The 15,343-nt window shown below is 41.8% G+C and overlaps 1 protein-coding gene across 1 annotated transcript in view; it reads right to left on the bottom strand.

Annotated features, from left to right (window-relative positions):
- The window catches only part of LOC118331906, a 64,921-nt gene that overhangs the window by 14,494 nt on the left and 35,084 nt on the right, over positions 1–15,343 (bottom strand). The window contains exon 12 of the mRNA XM_035667007.1: positions 2,334–2,377. Within this exon, the coding sequence (XP_035522900.1) occupies positions 2,334–2,377 (44 nt within the window). The remainder of the gene's footprint in view (positions 1–2,333; positions 2,378–15,343) is intronic.

Raw genomic sequence — 15,343 nt, 5'->3', positions numbered from 1 at the left:
CCAGGTGCGGTAGCCTGCAACTACACCACTATATGCCATTAAATCCTACACACTGAACCCTGAATAAACACTGAAACTGATGATAATATGAACCCTCATAAGCCTCTCTAGCGTTCAATATAGATGTAAGTGCTAATAACACCAGAGTTTTGGTTCAGATAACCAAAACTATTCTTTATTTCCTTCTAAACTTTCCGAGAGTAAACTTGTTTTTCTACAAACCTCCTCTGTTCGAAGCCAAGTTTCTCAAACAAGCAGCCACACAAGAGCTTTGCTTGAATAAAATCATCTAAAATTGGCAAAATTTTGAATGGAGTCTGGAACTGTGTGACTGAAGACTGAACAAAGGATCTGCCCATGCGTTCGATGCCAGGTTTCGGTACTCGGTGTGCATTAAAAACACTGAGCTTCGATGCCCAGCCGTACTGTTTAATGTCATACTATGGCACACAGGCTGCTCTCCCACTGTAGGTGAGAGGTGGTGGCGGCAGAAAACAGTGAGACGAGATGATTAGAGCCATTGAGGGAGGAGGAGAAAAGGGATTAGGAGAATAAAAGGAATAATAGAGCAGATGGGTTCTTGTCTGTCTCTCTGTTCGCTCATCGCATCCTCCAAACTATATTCCTGCCATTTTCTTCTGTAACGCTGACTTGTTGCGTCTCTCTTTTACTGCACCATGCTCACCACCACCACCTCTCCCTCTGCTCTCCACCCCCGCTCCTGAATGAGGAAGCATGTGTGTGCTGTATATGTCTGCGTTATATGTGTGTGTGTGTGTGTGACTGAAGAACATGTGGGTGCATCCAACTGCAACCGTCGAAAGTGGCCATGTGCGTGTCTTTTTCTCTGTGGGGGTGTGAAATAACATCCATCACTGTGTTTTGCATTGTGTTCTGCATGCCCACACACACACACACACACACACACACACACACCTGTAATGAGATATATATGCCAGGGTTTACATATACAATTTGTATTCATATAATCACAGCAAGCAGTTTGTTTTAGCGTCTGAAAATCACACCTCTATCACAGGCCTTTGACTACACTGCGTGGTGGCGGAGAGAGTGGTTTTTTTTTTTTAGTAAATTAGTAAATCAATGCTGTGGTCGATCTATATATAGGAAAGAATCAAATATACACGCACAGACTGTATGGTTCCCCAGCAAGACGTGCACAAGGACAAACAAAAGCGGACTGAGAATCGATACAGAACTGAAGTGCGTCCGTCTCTCAGGGTGTTTTGATCTCAGTCACTGAGTTTGCAAGTGAAGAAATGTCCTCTGTGTGATGAAATATGCATCAACTAAGCAAGTAGGGTGTGAAAGTGGTGGCAAAAGTGACACTGTGCTCTGCCTCCAAATAGGGTTTTCAAAAGCAGAACTCCACCACAGACAGAATTTACTCTCTTTCAATGATCTCGGCCGGCTGAAATATTAAAAAACGAACAACTCTCTGCTGCCAAAACACCCCCCCCTCAAAAAACCCCCAACAGACTGCTGTGGGCTGAATCTCTTAATCTGTAATTCATTTGGTTTGGGTAGGTGGATTCTCTCTTTTTTTGGTGTTTACGTGTCTAAAAATGACATCCTTCCCTATCCCCGTGTGGCCTCTTATGCGGTGGCAGTGTTTAAATAGCCGTCTATATGTCATTGGAGATGTTTGAACTGGATTGCCTGCCTCTCTGTGGATCTCCTCCTCGATCTGCTCCTCTGACCACTTTTATTCAGCTGCTTCGGGAGCGCTGCTGCAGCTATTTTTGGAGAGGTAGTGGGAGGCTGTGGTCACACCTTTGTACAGGATGCAGGTAAAGAGCCATTTAAATGTCTCTCTCTCTCTTAGTCTTTGTGCTTTCTTGCTTTTCACGTCCACACAGACACGTATGTATTTCCTGTGTACATTTGTGTGTACAGTGAATCTGTTAGCGTGTGCGAGTGTTTGCTGCGGAGAGAACACAGGGAGGAAAGAGCAATGCGGTAGCTATGGAGTCGTATCCATGGTGCCGTAACTATGGCAACAAAGCTTGGAAAACTAGTGACTTAATTGGCATCTCTGAGGCACTCTGGAGCTGTGATCCAGAATAGCAACCCTTGACACACTAATGCTTCCTTCACATGCCAGACAACACTCACGTCATTAATGAGGATGCTAACAAGTTAATCAATATCTCTTATTGTTTCCTGCCCTTCAGGACAATGTGCGTGTGTGTGTGTGTGTGTGTGTGTGTGGAGCATGTGTTTAAATGTGAGCTAATCATAGACAAGGACAGAAACAGAGCCACAGAGGAGGAGAAGATGAAAGCAAATAGAGTTAATGTAAAATGACTTACATTGTCCATTGCAGCTTCTGATTTTTGATTGAGTTGTAGAGCGCCTGCAGAGGAAAACCACAAAGAAGAGAGAAAATCACACTTTCAGACATATATGACAAATAGCAGCTGTGTGTTTTCGCTGCATCAATTGTCGATTTGATCGAACATTACAGGGTGAAGGTGGTATATTGTGTGTTCTTCCGTGGAAGCTGCACAGTAAACAAGCAAGCTTCATTCAATAAATTGTACTCAGAGAAATGTCATCTCGTTTCGCGCTGCCCCAAACTGCCCTTTGCCCAAGCTTAACTCATTTTCTTTGCCAAACAATCCATCAATCATCCAATCAGTCAACCACCACAACATCGGTTACAGAGTCATTACCCAGTGAGCACCTGGCCTGTCAATGGACAGACTGGCAAATCAATCGATCAATAAATAATTCAGACTTTGACGCATCGACCCGCTTGGAGCAAAATTAATTTACAGCTTTGAGACATGAACTCAAAAAGCTAAAACACAGACTGAGTTGGTTTAAGGTATCAGTCTAAATGCTGTAGCATCGAATCAATTATCTTATTGATTGATTTGCTGCTTTTCTCAGGTTTGTATTATTTAAAATGACCAAAAAATGAATAGCTTTTTTGGTCTTTTGCTCAGACGAAGACGTCACCCTGGGCTACAGGAAACTGTGACGGACATTTTTCAACATTTCATTGTATTGACTTAAGGATAAATTCAATTAATCTAAAAATAATTGACAGATTGATCAATGGAAACAGTCATTAGTTGCACCTAGGTGCAATGTTGGATGATGTGTTTTACTAAAATTAGCAATACCACATTGTAAAATTAGATTTAAGTGATAATACAAAAGTAGCCGATTAAAGCTGCAGTTTAAGAATTATAGATTATTAGGGTCATTTGAAGAGTCAGAACTGTTTGTTTGTTTGTTTGTTGTTGTTAACAACAGTGATGTAGGTTATTTATTTGGTTAGCTCAGAGTTATAGAGTATTAAATCTTCCATCCTTGCTCGCTACACCTTAACCTTTCTTATCATCAAGTGTGTGTAAACTACAGGTTATGAACTTCTTTTTAAGATACAAAAAGCTATCGTATTGGCATATTCAGCATCTCTGCTGTTTATGGATAAAATGAACACAAGAATCACATTTTTTAGCAAATTCCATCAAATACCTGATGAATCAAAGCATAAAAAAGCAGTTGCAGCAGTGCCAACTAAGGTCTAATATAACCGGAGACACTGTAGTACAGTAAAGGGATGGTATCAGCAGTATAAATGACATTTCAGTTGACATATTCAGTACATCAACCAACCCTAGCTGCTCCTATAACACACAGTCGGGATGTATATCTTAGAAAACATGCAGCAGTGGATGTATCTGCGTGTATGTTTAATGCCCATAAACTTTATTTGGGTTTCTTCAACTTCATTCCAACTTGTGATTGCGATTGGACTCCCTTTCACTTCTTTGTACCAGTTTTTATTATTTTTTGGGTCATTGTTTCCTCTCCTGGGAAAGGCCCTCTTTTACTTCCATTATCATCATAATCAACAGAAAAACTTCCCAGCAAGGGGGGGAGGGAGGGAGGGAGTTTAATAAGGGAGCCGGTCAGCGCAGACGCAGCACATTTTGGCTTCTTCAGAATCTGTAGCGACGGTAAAGACCTCCAGACGCTCCTCATTCAAGCGGCCCCCGGGTGACACCGGCCGATAACAGCTGCATGTGATACACCGATGAGTTTCACAGCCGGGCTGTGGCGGAGGAGCAAGTTGGGGGGTGAGGGGGAGGGGGGGTGAGACAGCATGAAGCCATCAGAGTTAAAGACACATATTGAGGCAGAGGATGCTGCTGATGGACAGCTGTGACGGCTGAGGTGATGGAGAAGACACTTAACAGGCAGTTCATCTGCAGCCAGGACTCTAACTGCGGGGACAGAAAGCTCATACTAAAATCGATCATTTCCCATTACATTCCTTTGATTAAAGAACTGCTGCTTCACTTGAATTCTTCTGTTTTAGGCTCCCAACCTATTATGAATATCATTTAGTTGCATTGTGACTTTTAGTCCAATGAAATGGCGTTTATAATGGGGTTTGATTCAGTGTGTCTAATCAGGTTCATTCCCAGAGTTTTCTCTGAGACTGCGCCTAATCAGAAATACTTCCACAGAGAGTCCATGAATATTAATGACCATCCAGCCTGGACCGTTACAGATTTAGTTCTGGTTTCCATACGCTCCACTGTAAAAATCTTAGCATTCCAACTAAGTCTCAAACCTAATGTGCTCATACATTTTAATAATCACAGGCAGGAAAACAGCTGAGCTTCCCCGGGAGTCGACCGATTTCTAAGACTTCTGCTTCTGTCGCGTAAATCTGGTCAACATCAAATATTAACAGTGAATCTGTGAGCTATAAAAGTTTACTGACAACATATTCTGTTTGCAGAAGTTCATTATGTGAAGGAGACCTGGCAATAAAACAAAACTTACAGCTTTGCCCGGAAGGCATTTTTACCCCATTTCTGCCACTGCCTTTACATAATCTCATTGCTTGTATATGTCTCTGTCAATTCTGTAATGTATTTATGTATTAAATTCTGTTTTTATTGTTTTAGAGTACTTGTTGAAGCACTGTGACATTTGGCACACTTTGTTCTAAGCTGCCCAGGGACCACAGATGCAAATGAGCTTATTAGCACATTTACATTCAAGTGTAAACCGCAATGTTGATTAATGTGCATTGTCCCTGGTAAATAAATAAATAATACATTCACCCTGCAACCAAAGTGACAATAAAGGACATGCAAATCTCAATAACATACACACAGTCAGTAATAGTGCATAATAATAATGATAAAGCAGAAAATGTTCTCGATTTACCGTTTGGTTCATAAATTGTTAAAAATGAGTGAAAAATGCTCAAAGCTGATGTTATTAGATTGCTCATTTTGTCCCAAACCCTGAAAATGTTAAGTTTACTGTCACTTAAGACAAAGAAAAACAGTAAATCCATATAAAGCAAGAAAATTAGAAGCTGGAACTGGTGAATATTTAGCATTGTGCTTGAAAAATGTATCCTACACTGTCTTATCTGAGTTATACTCCTGTTCTTAAATTTAGATTTAATTTACTTCTCACTCATTTATTTGATCCTTTTACTTTATATTCAAACTAATTATTTTCTTTGTCTTTACTGCTTGATACCGTTTCATTCTCAATCCTGTATCTTTTATTTCATCTATCTTATATCTAACGAATATATGTTATAATTATTTGATATAGTTGAAAATGAAAAAATAAATTTCTGAGGCTCAATAAAAAATGTGTGAAACTTTTAACTATTAATCTGTATAAATAGTTGCTGTAGTGGATTAAAACGACGGTTTTAATGGTGCAATCTTCTTACATGAGAGTTTTTCTTGTGATTAATGTACTCATATATTTCTAGAACAGATTCAGTGTGAAACTGTGTTATTCCTGAAGAGTATTTTTCATTTGTACAGAAAGGAAAATCTTCCCGTACTGTAAATCCTAAGGGAACACACAGTATCAACAGCAGAGGGACTCTGTGGATTTAGAGATAAAGAGGGAGGTAAATAAATAATATAAAAAAGAAAAGGTAGACGGAGGTGGAGTATAAATCAGTCTCAGCTCATTCAGTCTGGGGGCTCAATGAGACAAGGATGGATGTTCGTCACCTTCACCTACTTGCTTCATCAACGTCACCAAGTGCCAGCAGATGAGAGCCATTAGCTGTGAGTGGCGGCTTTACACAACATGCTGTACTGAGCTGTGCTGTGCGGCCAATCAGGGTTTGGCAGCCGACCAATCTCCTTCGTATAATCAAACTATGATACAATAGAATCTGTAATAAAGCAATGATTGTGTGTGGAAGGTAAACAGATGGGGGGAATAAAACATCCACAATGAAAACCCCCTCCAGACTATCTGAGAGATCTTTGAATGACAATGAGTTGTTATTGTTGTTATGTGGGATAAGATATCATTTACTGGGACATGTGTCACACTGGTATGAAATAAAGTTGTAAAAAACAATGATTCATCTCTGGAGTTTAGGAGCTGCTGATCAACTGACAGATAAATGTCGCGATGACTCTGCGATGTGTAAAAGTAACAGGAAGTAGTTTTTTCAGTACCTTTCTCCTCTTTCTGGCCTGTGGGTGATTCTGTCCGTCCTGAGCTTTGCCCAGCAGGTCCGGGAACACCAGGGGTTTGAGCGAGCGAGAGCGAGGGGTTCTGGGATAGCGAAACGGGTCCATCATCCGGAAGTCCCTCCCGTAGCGCACAGTGCAAAGAGAGCGCGAGCGTAGGCGTCCTGCGGAGTGCAGGCTGTTAACACCGATCATGGTCAGCCCAAAAAACGTTGGACATTCAAAACCTGCTCCAAATGGTTCAGTTTTTATCTTGCAGGAAAGAAAAAAGAACAAAAAAAGCGGATCAAAGGAGATAAAAAAGTGTGAAATGAGGATCGTCTGATGTGGATGCTGTCCAGGGGATGCTGAGGCTGATGTGCCAACAGACAGCTGGAAGTGAATTCAGCTGTTACAGAAAGCAGCCCGTGATCAGCGGGGAGACCGCGGAGGGAGGCGACACATCATCAGGCTGCTGTCAGCGGCACTGGCGGACCGTGCTATCAGCAGGCATCAAATCCCCAACAGCCTTGTCCCTGAATGTCTTGATCAACGCCCACCAGGCAACACCGGGATACCCACCTGATGTTGAATTATTGATGGCCCGGCCATGTATTATAAATGTACAGAGACGACTCCTTTTGCTGCCACAAGAAGGCGAGAATCTCTTCTGGTGCAGGTGAGAATCGGTCACAGCGGTGCAATAAATCCAGCACTTCTTCTTCCAGTGTGAGTGCTCAAGTTTAAACCGGGGGGAAGGAATAAAGGAGGAGGAAGCAGGAATAAACTGCAGTTCGGGGCAGTTGAATCTGTAATTTCTCCAGGTGACTGTGTCGAAGCAAGTAAACACACTCTCTCTCAACAGGATACGAGCCTCTGCCAAGTTACCAAAAGGTGACACCTATCCAGCTGCCACCTTTTAGTGAGAGCCAGCAACAAACACACAACAGAGATGAATCCTTTCACATGCACTCACAGGTACACACACACACAATAAGAGGGACCCAAGCTGACACTCTCACAGATGGTATGAGGCACTGGCAGAGGTGTGAACGAACAGCCAGCATGAAACAGATGGGTGCAAAATGCGGAAACGAGGAGGTTAAAAAAAAACCCACAGACATACAATAAGCTATTTATGCTTATATGAACACAAACACACACACACAATAGAGGGAGATACGGGAGAAGGGGGTGGGAGGGAGGGTTGGGACAGCCGCCCTCGGACTTCAGAGCAGAGATTCCAAACAGCACCCTCGATTTCGTCACAAAATAAACACAAATACGTTTAAAAGACTAAAACGAGGCAGAGAAAGCGCGCAGAGAAGCTGAGATTTTGGCACAACGAAGGCTGAACGTTCCTGTTGCTCCCACAGTAAAATGGATACCATCAGTTGTACAGCCACAGAGCTGATTTTCATATCTACACTTCTTCCTCCGGGTCCAGTGCGTGGAGGTCCACTGTCACTGTTCAGCCCCCATCTGTGATCCACTTCTCTCAGTCAGTATTTTCTCTCAGACTCTCTTCAGCCTCTTCCCAACGCACATTCGGCGGGTGTGGGTGTCTGAGGGGGGGTGAAAAATGCTGCTCTCTTGCCGCTGATGTCTTTCCTATCTTCCTCGTCTTCATGTGTGGATCTCTGCTTTATCAATCTGTTGCAGTCCTGTTCGTCTAATCCAGCGTTCTTCCTTCCCTTTTTCTCCCGGCTGCTGCTGCTGCTGATGCGGAGGAGGAGGAGGAGGAGAGGAACGGAGAGCTTGCTGCCTGAATCGCAGAGCGAAAAGAGAAGCGGAGAGGGACGGTGCTCTGCCTCTCTCTCTGCCTCACTCTCCCTTCGCTTCGTCAATGCGTACCTCCCTCCCTCTCCCTCCCTCTCCCTCCCTCTCCCTCCTTCTCTCAGTCATCACCAGAAAATCACAGTCTCCCAACTGCCTCTTCCATGCACACAGACACACACACACATACATGAACACTTTTTTTTTTTTTTTAAATATACTCGCAAATAGCAATTAGTATTCAGGAGTGCTCTTGTGGGAGCGAGTGGTAAGGTGAGAGGAGGAAGAAACAAAGAATTGGCAGCGTGGGGACAGTGTGAAAAAGGTGTGTACGACCAGAGTGTGCGTATTCAGCACTGCTACTGAATTAAAGGATAAGTTCAGTGTTTTGTCTCCAGTTTGTTTCTGTCTGTCTTTGGTGCCAGACAGATAGCGTAACAGTGGGGTTATTATTGGAAACCTGCTGCAGCAAACATAACAATGATGAGACTTTAATGCACAGAGATCAATCATCACGTATCACTCTTGGAATGAAAGAAAGCAAATAAGTGGAATATTTCCAAAATGTTGAACTACTCCTTTGAATGTTCTACAAATAATCATTCAACCACATTTTCACTTTTCCTTTCAGTTTGCTCAAATGCCTCTGATGATTAGTGTGTTTGTGTTTCAATGCGATCTAAAAAGCCTCATGTGACGACACAAACTACTTCATCACGGCACACAGACTTATGGGATGTCTAAGTGATTATATGAATGTTAGATGCCAGTTTGTATCTGCATTCAGCGAAACTATTCCCACCTCAAATCAAATTTTAAAAGAAACATAACGTTTGCAGCAAATATGAAAAAGAACACTTAAAGTGCCATAAAAACTGACGTGGAACCAGATATTAAAATTCCCCTTGACAAAAAAACACACAATAATGAGGCCAAGTGAAAGCAGGGAGGAGAAAATTGAGCATCTGACAGAAACCTTTGCTTACTAGACAAATGAATGAGATGTTTCCTCAGGAAAAATTGGTCAGATCGCATTATTGACTCGAGAGTGAACCACAGGGACAGTGTGGAGCTACAGGAGTGTGACCGCTGATTTAATGACTGATTTTTATGGGATCTATAATCACAACAACACCTGGACAGTGTTATAAACAGTAGATAGTCAAATATTTGGTGCTAGTTTGCACAGACTGTGTGCAGTGTTTGCAACCAAAAATGAAGAAAAAAACAAATGAAGTAGCAGCGGATTCATAGGCAAACTATACAGTACAGTATAGTACACATTAATGAACAATAACTCATTACACACATTAATGAATAATAGATAAAAAGGAAATACTTGAGGAGGTTTTTCTACAAACTGTCTGAGAGTTTCCTGAAAAAAAATCAGAACCAACTGAGCTCCAGTTATCTTTAAGGATGGGAATATTTATGATTTTATTGATTGATTCCCTTATTCATTCCTTTAATAAAAGTAGGCCCACACAACGCAGCTGTTTTATTATCTGTGAGTCTGAACACAGTGCAGAAACCAAAGGGTAGAATAAAGGCATCCTGCTGTTTAATCTGGAATCTGGATCTGGTTCTTGATTTTCCTAATCGCTAATATCTGTTTTCATTTAGGTTTTCTTAGTCAAAGGAAAACTATACTAATGTTGCCTACATGGCACTAATGTTATTATAAAAATGAAATCAAGTTATGGCTGGTTCTTCCACTCTGCTATGACTCCTTCTTGGTGCAAGTTTGCTGTCAGAAAAACATGCCGGTATCGATTATAAGGAACTGATGAGCTCGGATTCCGGTGGATTGGACAATTGGGGACATCCCTAGTTTGTTCTTGTGAGAACGAAGGGGACTGTGAGCTACTTCGCCTTGGGAGGCAAAATAAATCTGGAAAATAAGGGTAAGGGTGGGATGTAGTGCATGGTAGAGTATCAGAAAAATTCTGTATTCATAAGTATAAGTATTCAAGTAAAAAAGTAAACAGACTTTGTTTCACGCTCTACTTTTTTTTATTGCTTGTTATATTTGGGTGTTTTAATACTTAATGCATCTTAAACCTCTGTGTAATGAACTGTACTTGTGTATTTGTTTGTATCCAATCGACAACCTCATCCTCCTGCTGCTGTTCTGTATCTTTTGTTCTCTGCTAAATTTAAAATGTTATAAAAGTTTAATAGGTGCTGCGACGGTGGAGTAAAAAAAAAAAAAAACAGCAAAGAAAACCCCCTAAGTGTCTGTCTTTTGACGTGCACCATCAGGGTGGACATGTCGGCAAGCTGACATGTGGAACCCCTCCAGCGTCTGTGACAATCAGGAGGGAAAAGAAAGGAACATCAGCGAGCCGAGGGGGGAGTTGCAGATAACCTTTGACTGCAAAAATACCCCCAAACAACCTGCATGAAGACGACAGGAGGGAGGAGGCTCTGGGGTGGCTTCTGTCGCTGCCTCTGTGTGTGTCTGTCTTTGTAGTCTTCTGGCAATTATCTCCCCTCCTTTACTCTGCAGGCAGCTTGTGGCTTGAAGCTCGAATCCCAATAAAACCACCCCCGAGCAAAGCACTTAACCCCCGAATTACTCAAATGAAGCTGCAGCCCAACAGGGGAACACCTGCTCACCAAAATCAAACCAAAAAACGATGGCAAAAAGCAAAATAAATCTGGGTTTTTTGTGTTACCTTATGCCCTCTATCAGATTTCCCGTCTGCTGTCAGTCTCCCCCTCCCTCTCTTCATCCCACTCAATATTTCACATCCTGTCTAAATCTCTCCCTCCGTCCCTCACCGAGAGTCCAGACAGCTCGGGGAGAGGGGGAGTGTATCCACAGCGCCGCGTCTCTGCTGACCCAAGCAGCTGTCTCTTCTTCACACTCTGTCGTTCTCCTTCACTACGGCTCCCTCTGCCCCTTCACCTTCGACAGCGCCACATTTATTAGGTTTTATTTTTAAGATTGAGAGAGAGTGAGATTTTGTGTCTCAGTCGATGCCTGCTTTGCGTGCTCCGTCGACGCTGGACAGCAGGTGTTTGGTTGTGTGTTTTCAGTGGAGAAATTCAATTATTTCAGAGGATGTATCCAGAATAAATGCTTTATCTTTATCAATCTTATTTCTGGGTTTCTAACTTGACAAGCAGCTTTAAGACTGAGATACAGAACAAATGAAAACATAAATAAATCGAACCAATGTGCAGACTCCATCTTTCTTTTTCTACTGCAGCAGCTTCGTTTACTGACTAGAAAAAGACAGCTGCACTGTTTTACTTACAGTTGATCTCTCAGCAGTGAAATGCAAAAAAAAAAAAACCTCAACACTGAGCATTTAAAGGTCCAGTGTGTAACATTTAGGAGGATCTATAGGCAGAGACGGAAAATAATATTCATAGGTATGTTTTCATTAGTGTATAATCATTGTTTTTACCCTCAGGGTCGCCTTCAGTGGAGTCCGCCATGTTGAGCCGTGTTTCTACAGTAACCCAGAGCGGACAAACCCAACCCTGGCTCTAAATATGGACTTCAGAGCCCGTTCTCATTCCCAGGTTGTCAAATACAGACGCTAAACCTTGTCACTGTTACTCAAAAAGGAAAAAGTTGTGCATTTGTAGGGGACTATTTCCAGCCGGGGATTAATACACATTTGGTGCTCTAGTGAGTATTTGGGGCAGCAGGATGGTGTATGTGTGATTGAGTCAAAATAAAGTACAGTGTGTTTGTTCATGGTTCAGCTTTATGGCACAGAGGAAGAAGATATAATTATTATTATTATCATTCATTCGGCATTGGATCAATTCATTGTTGGTTTAAGAGTTTAATGTGACTGGTTCTGCAAGGAGAAAGCAACATTACTCCACTAAACATGAAGGGCAGTATGCTATATGAGGAAGAGCAGAGTTGCGCAGCTTTAGAGTTTGAAATGATGAAATTTTTTGTTAAAAATAGATTTTTCTGGCGAGTGTTGAATTAGCCCCCTCAGGAGAGGACAACCTGTCCCGTGGCCCTAAAGTAATGTGAATTTCTGACCCTGAACACACAAAAAAATCATGTGTATTACCATTTTTAACACACTGAATGTGTAACTCGTTAATGATGTGCGTAAATAGTAGCATCTGTCTTTCAATTCCTTTCCTTCCTCAGATGTGACCTGCTTGTCTTTGCCCAGGCTGGCGAGGCCGTCAAGCACTGGCAACTAAAGCTCCTGTGCAGATTTCAGACACATCCATAGCTGGGCCAGACCGACGGCAGCGACACATGCAAGAATGATTTCTCCTCCGTCATTTACAAAAACAAATAAGTCATCTATCTTTTCCCCCCCTCGCCATTGATGCTGCTAACGCAATCGATAACATCAGTGCACCTAATTACTGTTTGAAGAGCGTGATTCGGCGTCTGATTGAGCTGTACAACATTTTCATTTCAGCAGAATTTGTTCTCCTGCTCTAATGCGGGCTGGTAACCTACTTCAGTGCATCATTAGCTCCCACTTCAAGCTTTAAGCCCTGAGCAGTGCTGAGGAGAGAGAGAGCGAGTGAGAGGGAGTGCAAACCTATGTATCTCTGAGCCTCACAATAAAGGAAGAAAGTTTCCTCCAAAGCACTAGTTTGGGCCAGCAGCCAGAGTTTCGTATTCTGCAGGGAGCTGTGGTAGCAACACAGCAGATATGTTGGTATAGAAGGGTAAAGGAACATACACTGGTTATCGAGGCTTAAAAGCTTACTGTGGCATTGGGACCACAAGTCTTTAATCATATCTTTTTGTGGTAATTGCCCAAACAGTGTTGTTATGGACACATTTCAGCCAAATACTGCAGTGCAGCGAAAAACATAATCTACAAAGTCTTTGACAGAAACGAGTGAGAAAGTAAATAAATAATCAACATGAATTATAAAAGTGGACTAATTACAGTGTTTGGTTCATTAAATTCCACTTCACATGTTTGCAGCTCAATTTTGTGGAGATTTAACAACAAGATTTGGAGGACCAGTGTGAAAAGGATTTAGTGGCATCATTGGGTGATGTTGCAGTTTTCAACTAACTGAACCCCCTCCCCCCCGAGTCGGTATTTTATGACCTGGGAATGAGAACGGACTGAGAAGGATGCAGGAGAAAGGCCCTGTCTAGAGCAAGTGTTTAGTTTGACCGTCCTGGGCTACTGTAGAAACATGGCAGACTCCGCCATCTCACTTTCTCACTTTAAGGTAATAAAAACACAACAATTCCTATATTCAGGTGATTAAACACAAATGAAAACATACGTATGAATATTATTGTGATGAATGATTTATAAGCTTAGTAAACAGTTGATTTATGAGCTCAGTAAACAGTTTCCTGATGAGTTTCTGGTCTCAATCTCTAGTTTCAGTCTTCTTCCATACAGCATGATGTTCATTTAGTAAGATGGTCCCATTTAGATGTCAAATCAGACCATAAAGCAGGGGATGCTTTAGGGCGGGTACCTTGTGTATTATCAGCCTCCATTCTAGTGAGTCCGTCCAGCTTCAACGCACCAAACCAGGGATCAAACTGTCAAACTTAGGCAGTGCGATCAGATATGGATCCAGTCATTCTGTACTGGTATGACTATTCTCTCCTCAAATCTGTTATTCAGAATACGATGTTGTGCCGACCAAGCACCTCCATTGTTCCCATATATATATATGATCAAGTGATAAACAGATATCATCCGAGCTCCAATAATGTCAGGATCTATGTATCTTTTGTATATTATTCATAGACTGACAATGGATGTGAAAAGACATAGAGATGGATCTGGCCCAGTAAGCAGCCTGTCAAGCTGCACCATCTCTGTTGATCGAGAGCGCTGGGAAAACGGGGGAGGAAAATATCCTCTGGAGACAAAGATGCCCATATGAATCCTATAACGATATCACTATCGGAGCAACAGCATCGTGCTCGATAGGACATGTGTGCTGTGCTCTGTACCAACCCTCATCCCACCGGTTACTGGTGGGAGAGTTGATATGAAACCTATCAGGCCAGTTAATCATCAGCAATGCATCAAAGCACGACAATTCAGGATAAAAATGAGAAAAAACACTGCAACACTTCAAACAGAAATAATCTAACTACGAACAAACAGACAAAATGAGTAATGTCTAATCTATATCAGTTGGATTCCCCTATATATAAGTAGACCGAAAACACCGGTGAGCTGGAGGAACTTGCTATCCTCATAATAATATTTCGTAAATAACCCAACAGGTGCTGAGCAGTAGTAATATTTGGTAGCATATATATATTATATAAATAATAACACACGGACTGTGAGTACCTTATATAGGGGATCAAGAAATCTTTGCACAACTGACTACACTCTGTCTAAATGAAGATTCTGCTCTTTACAAAGGCTGACAGTTGAATGCAGAGACTCACAAGCGTGATTGAAACTACTTGTAACATGTGTTCATGACATAATTGTGAACACAGCACTGTACACTTCCTCAGAGATTCCAGGTTCTCAAGGCCTCTCCTATATTATACATCCACCGGTGGTTCCAACCACTCGCGGCGGCGAGAGGAAAGACAACAGACAAGTACAAGAATGAACCTGCAGGAGCACTTCACTCATGGCGAAATGATTCTCCATAAGACGAGAAGTTGAACTGCAATCTCTATCTTATATTATATATATTGGTCCGAGAAAGGGCTGCAGCAAGAGACAAACCTGGCCTCACAACTAAAACAGCAAGAAATCTGGGGCAGGCATGTTTGACTCTGAGTTTAATTTTGCATTGTCACAAAAACAGCATTTTACAACGTTTTGGAAGAAACATCTCCAGATGAGCCATTCTCTCTGATTGAGACTGGAAGAACTCCTACTAGAACTAGAACGGGCTAGACTCTTTTATGTAAAATGCTCTGCTTATCTGCGTCCTACAAAAAACAAAACAAAAAAAAACAGCTACAATATCATAGCTGGTTCTGAATATTTATTGCAAAATGTTGCTTAAAGATTGTGCTTTTTTTAGGTTTATCACATAAAATTGTAGCATTCAATTTTGGGACCTCATTCAATTGTCATATGTGGCAACAAACTACGAAAAATTGCCACGATAAATGGGGG

This window comes from Morone saxatilis, unplaced genomic scaffold, assembly GCF_004916995.1.
Source record: "Morone saxatilis isolate NCDOM2014 unplaced genomic scaffold, NCSU_SB_2.0 Contig1, whole genome shotgun sequence".
NCBI lineage: Eukaryota > Metazoa > Chordata > Actinopteri > Moronidae > Morone > Morone saxatilis.
Note: the sequence above shows the minus strand (reverse complement) of the source record. Positions and strands in the feature narration are given on the sequence as shown.